Source organism: Diadema antillarum, unplaced genomic scaffold (genome assembly GCF_040938485.1).
Source record: "Diadema antillarum isolate AM-2024a unplaced genomic scaffold, OU_Dant_1.0 scf00000107, whole genome shotgun sequence".
Lineage (NCBI taxonomy): Eukaryota > Metazoa > Echinodermata > Echinoidea > Diadematoida > Diadematidae > Diadema > Diadema antillarum.
This window is the reverse complement of record NW_027270996.1, coordinates 1,744,009-1,756,184: the sequence shown is the minus strand read 5'-3', so window position 1 is coordinate 1,756,184 and position 12,176 is coordinate 1,744,009. Positions and strand designations below refer to the sequence as shown.

The 12,176-nt window shown below is 38.7% G+C and overlaps 2 protein-coding genes across 2 annotated transcripts in view; both read left to right on the top strand.

Moving 5' to 3' along the window:
• LOC139719224 (uncharacterized) overlaps window positions 1-5,640 on the top strand; it is a 33,148-nt gene extending 27,508 nt beyond the window's left edge. Inside the window, exons 17-20 of the mRNA XM_071630654.1 lie at window positions 309-560; window positions 1,615-1,803; window positions 3,539-3,720; window positions 5,434-5,640. Of these exons, the coding sequence (XP_071486755.1) occupies window positions 309-560; window positions 1,615-1,803; window positions 3,539-3,720; window positions 5,434-5,640 (830 nt within the window). The remainder of the gene's footprint in view (window positions 1-308; window positions 561-1,614; window positions 1,804-3,538; window positions 3,721-5,433) is intronic.
• A 1,537-nt stretch (window positions 5,641-7,177) lies between these two features.
• The window catches only part of LOC139719223 (uncharacterized), a 74,729-nt gene continuing 69,730 nt past the window's right edge, over window positions 7,178-12,176 (top strand). Inside the window, exons 1-5 of the mRNA XM_071630653.1 lie at window positions 7,178-7,322; window positions 7,865-7,996; window positions 8,847-8,972; window positions 11,003-11,248; window positions 11,973-12,101. Of these exons, the coding sequence (XP_071486754.1) occupies window positions 7,954-7,996; window positions 8,847-8,972; window positions 11,003-11,248; window positions 11,973-12,101 (544 nt within the window). The 5' untranslated portion in view covers window positions 7,178-7,322; window positions 7,865-7,953. The remainder of the gene's footprint in view (window positions 7,323-7,864; window positions 7,997-8,846; window positions 8,973-11,002; window positions 11,249-11,972; window positions 12,102-12,176) is intronic.

The window sequence follows — 12,176 nt, the reverse complement described above, 5'->3', positions numbered from 1 at the left end:
TTACAACATTGATGTCTTTTTTGAGGACGTTAAAAAATTACTGAAAACTTAATTTCTTCGATATTACAAACCAATTGTAAAGATTTGAGCTAGTCACATCACCTTATTTGCAGAATGGGTTTGAATGATTTATAATCGCTTGATTTTTATCACTCCAATGTCGATTTAGATAAAATTCCTGTCATAGTTATAGTTTTGTAATAGTAGTATTGGTTGTTGTTTTTGTTGTTGTAATATTGTAGTAGTAGTTGTTGTTATTGTGAACTACTTGTTTGACACACCTATCGTGTTGTTTTCTTTTTTTAAAGGGATGGTCAGTGCGAATGACTCGCTCTTCGATTATGGCAACGACTCTTGGGCGACCTACAACGACCCCAACTACACGCCGCTCTTCCTGGACGAGCTGCTGGCTAACGCCACGGACGAGCAAAGAACCGCTGCGGAAAACACGTGCCAGGGTGACAGATCCTGCCTGTTCGACTACCTTGCGGTCGGGCCGCAACTTGGCGCGAGTTCGATGGCCACCAACGCCCTGCGGGAATCAGAGAAGCAGGGCTTGGGTGAGCTATAGACGACTTGCGCCTCTTTCTTCCCGTCACCAGACCAAAATGTTTCTTTTTGAAATCGTTCGTCTGATTGTCAGTTGATGCTTTCTAGTTGTTGGTCTTTTTTTTTTCGGAGGATTCCGGGGACACAAAGAGAAACTCTGACAGTATTTTTTTTTCAACTATATTGAATTTCAAAGATAACTTATTTTTTCGTGTTCAATTTGGTAAAATGGTACCTGACATTTACACATACACCTTCTAATCGTTTTTGGCGCCTTTATCAATCCTTTACTAGTATAGCAATCCTTTACTAGTATAGCAATCTCATTATCAGTAATGGCAAAAATAGGTTTGTTTGTTTGTTTGTTTGTTGTTTTGGCTGCTACAAATCGTCATACTTGACAAGAGTCTGACGAGAACCACCGATATAAAAACAATTCACAACGTATACGTGTGGATGCAAAAGTATCCTTGAAAATGCAATCTTAATGATAAGGAAATTTATGTTGTTTACTTACAAAGGCACTAGCATTCTGATAAGCTTAGCTAAGTTCTATGTCAAGAGTATATTGGTTGGTTTAACCATGATGGAGCTACTACACCCGTTGTAGCACCGTTTTTCAATCAATACGGAGTGTTGTAGCTCCATGGTTTAAAGTATTGTTTACCATTGGGAGCAGTGATTTAGAAATAAAAATGTTCGAGTTATCACATTATTGATGCATATGTGTAGGTTAGTTTTATCACAAAACATATAAAAAATTCGCGTTAAAGCCTAAAATATAAGGAGATATCGCTATTTTCAGAGTAAATCATAACTGTAGACGGCTTGGGTTAGTCTAGAAACATTTTTACTTTCTTAACTATTGTGCACGATTTGCATATTTAACAATATCAAATATTGATTACACTTATCAACATTTTTACATTGGTTGTTTCTATCGCTAACACATATTTGTAGAGCTGTTTTGAAGCACCCTAGGCTGGGTTTTGTTCATCTGCAAATGGTAAATAATGCCTTTGAGGTTTATCATTGCTGCTTCGTTCTTTTCTGTCATCTTCATAGAAAACTTCCCTCCTGAAATCACGGACATTGTAGAGGTCGGGGACACGGATGCCCTAATGGAAAACAACACCCTCTACGTCATCGTTGGTGAAACCTACACGCTTCAGGTCACGGCAACTGACCCTAACAACGACACCGTGACCTTTTCTCTCAATGGCACAGTGCCTGGAAGTGCCGAAATCACTGACAGTAAGTTCCAACAGGGAGAGAGGGAGGGGGTGGGGCAGGGGTTGTGAAGACGTAAAAATATTATTGAAAAGTTCTTTGTGTATTTCTGCATATTGCTCTACAGCAAAACAGGCACCCACAATGCATCAGGATAGATTATAATAATTGATATTACATGTATCTCATTTTGACTTAATACCCACTAAGTGGTATTACATCTTTAGACTGATGTAGATGGTGATCTGATCTATACAGGAGCTCAATGAAATAACCTGTATTGGCTAAAGCACCAATAGCTGACAACACAACTGAGATAATTGATATATTTGTTATGTAAACTCCATTAATAAGCCAGTGAATAATGATCAAAAAGATGAAGTACTTTCACACCCATGATAGATTCATTGCACTGTGCAATCTAACTTAGCCCTGCTACGGAGAAGGGAAACACTTTGCTCATTGATCAATTTATCATTCAATCAATTTATTGATCTATTTACTCTTGTAATTATGTATTGATAATCATTAATGTATTTGTTTACTTATTTTCTTTATTATTTACTCGTTTATTTGCTTTTGTGTACTAATTTATTCATCTATTTATTTGTTCATTTATTTATTTATCTATGTATTTATTTATTTATGTACTCATTTATTTATTTATTTATGTATTTATTCATTTATTTATTTGTTTGTTTGTTTGTTTGTTATGCTACCCAACGGAACCACTACTTGGCGCGTATGTCATCTTAAACTATTCTTCCCTACTTTGGCAAAAGGAAGCAAGTGACACTTTTATGGATATTGACTTTTTTATTGACGTGGCATTGTGAGGCTAAAAGCTACAATTTTGGCCCATTTCTGAGATATTCGGGTGGCAAAAGGAAGCAAGTGCACAAAATTGCATGAAAAAAATTGGCAAAAGGAAGCAAGTTACAACCTCATGATGTGACTGTCACTTGCTTCCTTTTGCCGAAGTATTTTAGATTGTGGGCAAATATAAATACTTTGGCAAAAGGAAGCAAGTGACAAGGAGGTTGTAACTTGCTTCCTTTTGCCGAAGTATTTCAGAATTTTAGCAAACATGCAAAATCTGGCAAAAGGAAGCACGTGACAATCATATCATGAGAATGTTGCTTGCTTTATTTTGCCAAAATATTATAAATCCGTAGCATACTTAAAAAAATGGCAAAAGGAAGCAAGTGACATCCTTATGATATGATTGTCACTTGCTTCCCTTTGCCAATTCTTTTGATGTTTGCTACAAATCTATAATACTTTGGCAAAAGGAAGCAAGTAACATGCTCATGATATGATTGTCACTTGCTTACTTTTGCCAGATTTTTCATGTTTGCTACAAATCTATAATACTTTGGCAAAAGGAAGCAAGTTTACATAGTAATGAGTTTCCATGGGAATATCAAAATTCTTCGAATTGTCATAAATGCATCACCATATGACTTGCACGAATACCAACATTATTTCTCACTACAAATTTCCATGTTGAAGGGCCTACCCTCAAACATATTTTCTTCATTTGTAACATTTGTAGTCGATGTCACTTGCTTCCTTTTGCCAAAGTAGGGCAGTATTAGTACTCCCACGATAATTATGCATACCCGCTCAGACGGGTGTGGTGTTTTGTTTGGTCGTCGTCATTGCTGTCGTTGTTGTTGTTGTTGTTGTTGTTGTTGAGGCCTAATAATCAATTTCAGTACTAACTGAGTACCATTGCCATGGTCACTACCATTTCCAGATGGCACATTCACCTGGACACCGATGAACACCACGCTGGTGGCCATCGACATCGTCGCGAGTGACGGTATTGTAGCGAGCTCTGAAACTTTGTCGGTCAAAGTTTGTAGGTGCGAAAACAACGGGACCTGTGACTTTGACACGGACGCTGAGGGCGAAGACTTCACGGAAAACAAGTTCGCCGTGAGTATACGAAGTCATTCCTCTGATCTGTAGGGGGCGTATCTGAAGGCCGTGTGACACCTGTCTGGGCAAGCCTTGCGTGCGACGTGCGAAGAACAATTTTTTTAACTATCCGGAGGTCCCCGCCGATGATCCGCACATGACAGTACTAGCACGTATCTCTAGACCCGTTATAGTCGCCCGGAGGTGCGCATGCAAATCTTTTTACCCGCAACCATGTTTTGGCCCTGTCACACCTTTCCGAGCAAGCTACGCGGGCTTGTTTTTGTCCTGTGGGGATTTTCCAGCATACCGGACATTTTCTGAGGGCGGACAAGTATTTGGGCAAGTCAGTGCAAGTGTCTTACTTGCTTGACGCGTTCTACTTTTAAGTTTTACGTGTGGGTATACAGTATACTGTGTGACCTGTGTGCCAGGCGCGTGGGGGGGGGGGGGGGGGCTGACAGTGAAGGAATTATACCTTTTAAGGAATGGCAGAAGTCCCACAGAATGTCATTATCTTGGCCGCATATACGGGAACTGCCAAGTACCTGCGTGGGAGTTGCCTGCGAGGTGCTGCCGCTAAGGGCCTCCTACTGGCGTTCTGAGTGGACCTCTGCGGCAATCCCCGCGACTCACCCGGAAAAAGTTTTGGTCATGCTCAAAACTTGGCTGCGGGTAAATCGGACTCCGGGCAACTATGGGCGAGATATGCGCTAGATACTATCAGGTGCTGACCAACTGCGGAGAGCTCCTGGTAGGAAATTTGTTTCCCCGCAAGTCAACCCACAAAACTTCCCCAAATACGGTATGACAAGGCCAGCCCTTGAGCATGCTCAAAACTTGCTCCGAGTGAGTCGTGGGGGCTCGCTCGCAGAGGTAAAAAAAATTGCAAATGTGTCCAGCGTGTTTTCCTGTGTGCTGCATTTGGAACTCCTGAACGGTGGCATAAGTTCCTGAGGTACGTTGGATTTAGGAGTAGTTGGCAGTGTGACTTGTCACATATACCTCGTGCCCATGATCCTTAGTTCCAGTTTCCAGAGGAAGTAAGGGAAGTTAGTACCGTGGTTGAATAAAATGAATGAAATGAAATGAAATGAAATGAAATGGTGCGTTCTAGCACCTACCCCTTGCCCACCAACAATGTTGTTTGTGCCACTGCATGATTGAGATAAGGTGTACCATGTGAGCGTGAGCGTGACTGAGTTGGTAAAACATTCACGAGTGGTGACACAATCTAAGTGACCGTGCTGATGTGAACTTGGTATGAGTGCCGCTTGTGTTGGTGAGCTACTTCTGATATAACATAATTATTATTAATTGCTAGCGCACAGACACAGTAGTTTAATTAAAGGGATTGTTGTAAACTGCAACAAAACGAAGCCCACCTACTCGGCCATCCTGACCATCCTGACACTGATCGCGGACTCATTCGTACACACACAGTCACATACTGCCACATCACAAAAGTGATTTTGTCACAATATTTATATACATATACATAATATATATACATGTATGCATAATTATGTACACTGTGTCTTGCAAATAATGCAGTAATCAAGTTATCAAAAGTAATAAATGTTTAATTTCCCTGACGATGGTGTACAAAATGCAACAGATGCACTTTGAATGTATAAGCCCTACGGATTCTGAATGTGGCCAGCGTTGAAGAAACGGCACAATGAACAGGCGAACATAAAATGGAAGATACTGCCTTATTATGTCTCACAGGTGGTGGTGTGCAACTGCACAGAAGGCTGGACGGGGACACATTGTGAGGAGGACGAAGATTCCTGTGACGGAGACCCATGTTTCGAGGGTGTCATCTGCTTCGACCTTCCGCCGCCGAGTACGGAACCAGACTGTGGCCCATGTCCGCCGAGTCTGACGGGCGACGGATTGAACTGTTTTGGTAATGGAACTTCATCCTTTTTCTAATGGCAGTCTGCCGCACACACTCACAAGTTAACACAAACAGAATGTGACACACACACACACGCGCGCGCACACACACACACACACACACACACACACTAAGACACAAACCTGGAAAATTTTCAAGGTAAATACATGTACAAAGCTATACGAAATCAGAGTCACATTTCTTTTGATAAGGAAAGATAAAGTGTAATGAAATAAATCTATATGCACATATACCTGACGATGTTTTATTATTATGATCATTTCATATATTACCCATGCACGTGTCTCGAATGAGGATTCATTCAGGTAATATATCAAGGACAATACAGCTTAATCCTGTTACAGAGCATGAGTGCAAAACGGACGATATTGTGGTCGATTTATTACACAATACTCTTGGGGGTACCAATGAGTAAAAGAAGGTGGGGGACTACTACATAAGGACAAGATTGTTTAATTACATTCCCCCTTTAATAGATCCTTGACGTTTGAGATTAAGGAATTCGGACAGACAACGCAAGACTCGTGAAACAAATGATCAAGTATCTCATGAAGGTTAAGAACTAAAATGAAAGAATTACGACAATAATTTTATGTTGCGTGGTTCCATCAAAGTAAGCAAAAATCTAATATCATGTACATGAATCTAAGCGTATATTTGTCAACGATCTCATTTTTTTTTTGGTTGAAATTTTTAAGCTGTTGTTATACCGTTTAAGTTTCTCTTATTTCCCTTTAACTCGGCAACACCAGTCGAGTAAAATATTGGTAGAATGTATTAGCAAAGTATGTGGAAATGGGAAATATACTAAAAGTTAAAGGACAAGTCCACCTTCAGATACATAAGGATTGAGAGAATGCAGCAATATTAGTAGAACACATCAGTGAAAGTTTGAGGAAAATTGGACAATCCGTTCAAAAGTTACGAATATTTTAAGTATCTGCGCAGTCACTGCTGGAAGAGAAGGCTACTACAGTGTATGATGTCACATGCGTACAACTGTATAAGGAAAATAAAAAGAGAATTTCACAAAACTTTACTTTTTGAATAAAGTGCACATTTCTTCGACTTGCTACTGACGTATGTTAAGGGTAATAAATAAATATGTTGAATTTTCTTTATTCTTTCTTTATATCGTTGTACTCATGTGACATCACAAGCTATGGTAGTCTTTTCATCCAGCCGTGGCAGAGCAGAAACTTCAAAAATTCATAACTTTCTAACGGATTGTTGGATTTTGCTTAATCTTTCACTGATGTGTTCTACTAATATTGCTGCATTCACTCAACCCACATGTCTACGAAGGTGAACTTGTCCTTTAAAATCAAACAAATCGGTGGTTCTGGACAGTTCTAAGTGTAACTTTTGCGAGGGACTTACTCGGTTTATAATCATATATTATTAGTTTTTTTTTGTGAGAATGAAAAAAACGTGAAACAAAGAAGCACTACTGTATGCAAATGATCGTATTTTACCAGTCAAGCTGATATGATCACTATTCTATGAGTATAATGTCTTCATCAGCCTCCATTGTCTGACGTTTCTCCTGTTTCTCTGCCTGTGTTCTCAGATATTGATGAATGTTTTAACTCATCACTGAACGCCTGCGGGCACAACTGTGAAAACACTGACGGATCCTACATCTGTTCCTGTAGGGGTGGTTATACGCTACAGCTAGATCAACGCAACTGCTCAGGTAACGTTGCTCAGAAAGAAAAAAACATATCAATATATCAAGAATTTAAATGCCAAAATCGAAGTAAAATGGTTCATTTTTTGTTCGAGCTAAGATATTTGAAATTAAAGGTTGCAAAAATATAGAAAATAATGAAAACGTGTGATAATTTAAATATCCTCAAAGTTATATCTTAATGTAAGGAGTATATATGGCAACAATGAAACCTTTCAAATTTCCTTTAGTTGATTATCGCATTGGAAAAAAAAATATGCAAATGGCATTTGTATGCTTTGCCATTTGAACTTTTCACCTGTAAACCGTTTCCCAATCAGTTTAATCGAGCATTATGTATATGGTGACAGACGTACACAGTTCGAGAAGTATGTAACTACCACATTTCCAGCGGTATTTTTTTTTCTTTCGAAATTCAATGACATGAGCGGTTACCAACACAAGTATAACTGCAATACAACTGCTGAGAGCAGTTTGACCACGCAGCTCTCTTTTTGAACTGGAAAATTCAATAAAAAAGGTATTGTTTTATGTGAATGCTTTTTCAGATATTAACGAGTGTGATCGGGGTCTAGATGATTGCCCCGAAAATAGCATTTGCACCAACACGGAAGGGTCTTTCAACTGCTCTTGTGACATGGGTTTCCAGGACACCAACCAAGATGTCTTCGCTTGTCAAGGTAATTAGATGTTACTTTGATTTTATCATTATCGATTTGGTGTCATTGGTAACGAAACATATTTACTATTTTTACCTGCCCCCCCCCCCACCCCCTCTTTCGTTGATGTTTTCATCAGTATAGAATTCACCACGTATTTGTCTGATTTCTTCAATCCTTGACCGCATCTAAACTTCGAACCGATATTCTGAAAACTATATTTCTCTTGTGGCCAGGTTTCGTTATTTTCTCTTTCTTATGTGATTGTAGGGCGGTCTTGAAGGTAGGAAGAAAAAGTGCAATTTGTTAGAAATCTTGGCATTCAAAAAAAAAAAGAGGAATGCCAGATTCAAAAGAATGAAAGAATGAATGAATGAAAAGATCGACTACCTTATCAGGTATTTGTAGTTACAAATCATTTAGTGACAAGTATGTGTGTGTGTGTGTGTGTGTGTGTGTGTGTGTGTGTGTGTGTGTGTGTGTTCATTGTTAACATGGATCGGATAGCGAATGAAATTCAAATAAAGAATGTCTTAAAACAAAAAAGTGTGTGTGTGTATTTATGTGTGTGTGCGCCCTAGACGGGTTTATGTAGCATGTAATGAATGTATTACGCACACACAAACATACGCACACACACACACACACACACGCACAAACACGACACAACACAACATTGATATTCGCTTTTGTGAGATATGGACCGACAATCATCGTCATAGGCCCATACGAAATATTTCTTTATGTATCATGAGAGATAATTATATTTCAACTTTGTTAGCAGTATTACTCCCCTCTCTTTCCTTTCCCGCACAATTCTATTTTTTCTGTTTTTGAGAAAAGGTACGGTTTCTATGGTAATATCTTTCAGATATCAACGAATGCCTAAATCCCGACCAGTGCGACACGAACGCAGACTGCAACAACACAATCGGCTCGTTCACATGTACCTGTTTCGACGGCTATGTGGGCAGTGGATCTCCCAATGACTGTGCAGGTTAGATTGTATTTTGTACCCTTTCCTGTGCCAGTGAGTCAAATGTGCACAAATCTCACACATACACCTGCAGACAGGAGATTAACGCGTTAAGCAGAAGACTTATTTTGAGCATTGTTGTTGCTTTTCAGTGAACTCTTTGTGACTGCTGTTACTAATTTAGGTTAAAGCTCGTTATTCCGAAGGTTCGTTATTCCGAAGGCTCTTTAGTCCGAATATTCGTTATTCCGAAGGTTCGTTAATCCGAATTTCATTTTCGGATTTACGAATCATTGGAATAACGAACCTTCGGAATAACGCCACAAAATAAGTTCGGATCAACGAACCCTTTGTCATTTTCGGATCAACGAACCTCTAGGTAAAGGGAATTTGTGTGTTTCGGATCAACGAACCTTCGGAATAACGAACCTTCAGAATAGCGAACTTTCGGAATAACGAACAGCACCCACTAATTTGATACTGTACGACATAGAGCGAGTGCACAGAAGTCTTCCTGCGAGACCCTTCTCACGCTCTGAATTCGCCTTTGACCAATTGACCTTTGACGGGACCAATGTTGAATTTATCTATATTCTTTTGTCGTACAGTTACCAATGGTAGTGACAGAAACAAGTGAACTTCAACGTCACGCAACGTCACTTTTATAGCTACAATACATGGTGTCCCCGTCAAATTCCATCATGTTCCATGAGCGACCTTTTTTTTTTTGAGGTCGCAAGGTCCGAATAGATGAACTATAATTATAAGTGTACAAGTTATTGCTTTCTCAAGGATGGTTGGTTGTTTCTTGGAAGCTAGTATAATAATACACTCAGCAAAAAAAGAAAGTAAACGCTTTTTCAAGTTTAGATTTCTCATAGAATATTTGGCTGAAAGCTAATGTATTATATACCATATTGAAGGTAATTTATTTGGCTACCAGCCTGGTAGGTCATCAAAAAGGGAAACTTAATGCCTTATTGAACACCATTGTTCTTCTCTTCCAGGGCACAAAAGTAAAAGTTGCAAAACTGAACAAGTTGTCATTCATGCGTATGTACTCTTCCATAGAACAATAAGAACAAACAACAGATTCCACACAAAAAGAAACATGAATTAAGTTGCAAAAACAAACCTTTGATCTCTATGATATCTTTAAAGCCTAAAAGACCAATGAAGGCTATAAATAATGGAGGAAAATAAAGCATCTTATGTCAAATCTTAATTCAAATGAAATAAGAGAAGAAGTAATAATTTCCAAAAATGGTACAAATTTGAGCTTTTTTTTTCAAATGAAGAAATTGTAAGTAATGTTCATGATGTTAGGTTCTTGAAATTGTCACATGGATTTTAAATCACTAGTTTCAAAGAAATAAAGAAAGAAATTCTGCTCATTTAATCATCTTTATGTTTTTTATTCCCTATGTCATTTGAAGTTTGACTTGACAGAAAATTCTTATTTTTTCCAGTTTAGTTTCCCACTTTGTTTTTCTTAAAGGTAATAAAGAGATAAAGAGAACAAAAACTTATTTTTCCTATTTCATTCATGCCCCTCATTGTGTTAAATTGGTCTTTTGTTGTCAATGTTATCGTGAAAGGCATTTGCAAATGAAAGAGAACATGTCAATTTTTGCCATTTTTAATTTTCTGCCCTGAAGGACAAAAACGAATGTGCTCACTCATGCCTAAAGTTTTCTTTTAAATTAACCTGTGAACTTAATAATAAATAAATTACCTTTAATATGGTATATAATACATTGATTTTCATAAAGGTCTTGTATGAAAAATATGACCTCCAAAAAATGTTTACTCTCTTTTTTTTTTGCTGAGTGTATATCAGCTAGCAAAAAACATCCAATCAGCCAGATATTGTAGGTACATTTATCACAACTTATTTGGAAAAGCTGTAGGCCTCTTTGTAATAGCTCAGTGCGACGAGCTACATGATTATTCATTAAAGATGGCATCAGTACATTGAGTTTGACATGACTTCATGATCTACTCAAATTGAATCAGTGATCCATCTACGTTTTTACTTCCGTGTGGGATAGATGAAGACGAATGCCGAAACGACGTACACAACTGCCACAAACAAGCCACGTGTATCAACGAGATTGGATACTTCCGGTGTTCGTGTAACAGCGGCTGGACGGGTAACGGCACGTTCTGTGAGGACATCAACGAGTGCGAGGTGGGGACAGACGCGTGTCACCACAACGCAACCTGCATCAACACTGTCGGAAGTTACCAGTGTGAATGTAATACTGGTTTCGTGGGAAATGGCTTTACTTGTGTTGGTAAGCAAAACGGCAATTAGCCTACGATGCTTTATTAGTAGTTAATGTGTCCTTACTGCATCTTCAGCTCGCGTGTATGCATAATGTGTAAATGAATGAATTCATTAAGAATTCAATAAAATCATGAACAAGAACAAACAGACTATAATCTAGGATGAATATTGTCTGTCGTTTCCTATAAGACTCCACCATCCATTCTTATCCAAATTCACCGGAAGTATAGAATCCGTCTCGGAAGTGGAATGTTGGCTGTAATGACATCAAACATTTTATTCATGTATCGGAGTATGATAAAGGTACTGGAATTTATGAAACCAATGCTTGTTGTCTATGACACCATCCCCTCAGCCAATTCGTATAATGTAATTTAAAACTAATGATTATTTCTTTTCTCTGTCAACATGTGATACTTGTCCCGTAACTTTGTCCATTCAAATTGTCGAAATGAAAGAAACATTGCCACTGATTGACAAATTGCCCTACATCGACGTAAACATTTACGTCGATGGAGGACAATTTGTTAATCAGTTGCAATGGAAACATCTCGACGGAAGAATTTCATGAATTTAAAGAAACATTGTTCTGTCAGTCAGCATGTCATTGTTTTATTATTTTTGTATTTGTTCTATATACCATTGCAAATGTGCGACAAGGAGAGGAGCCTCTCTTTGTGTCGGCGTGAAAAATATGAAATAATGCCACCACTTTCCCTGCCCCCTCCCAGATGTTGACGAGTGTGCCGATAAGAGCCTTAACACATGTCCTGCGGGATCCGAGTGCGTCAATACTGCCGGGTCATTCCAGTGCCCCTGCCTCAATGGGTACAACGAAACGGCGAACGGAACCTGTGAAGGTATAATGAATCTAATACACACAGGCACAAATGTCATACACACACAAAAAAAAAAGTCGTTACAGGCGATTTCAT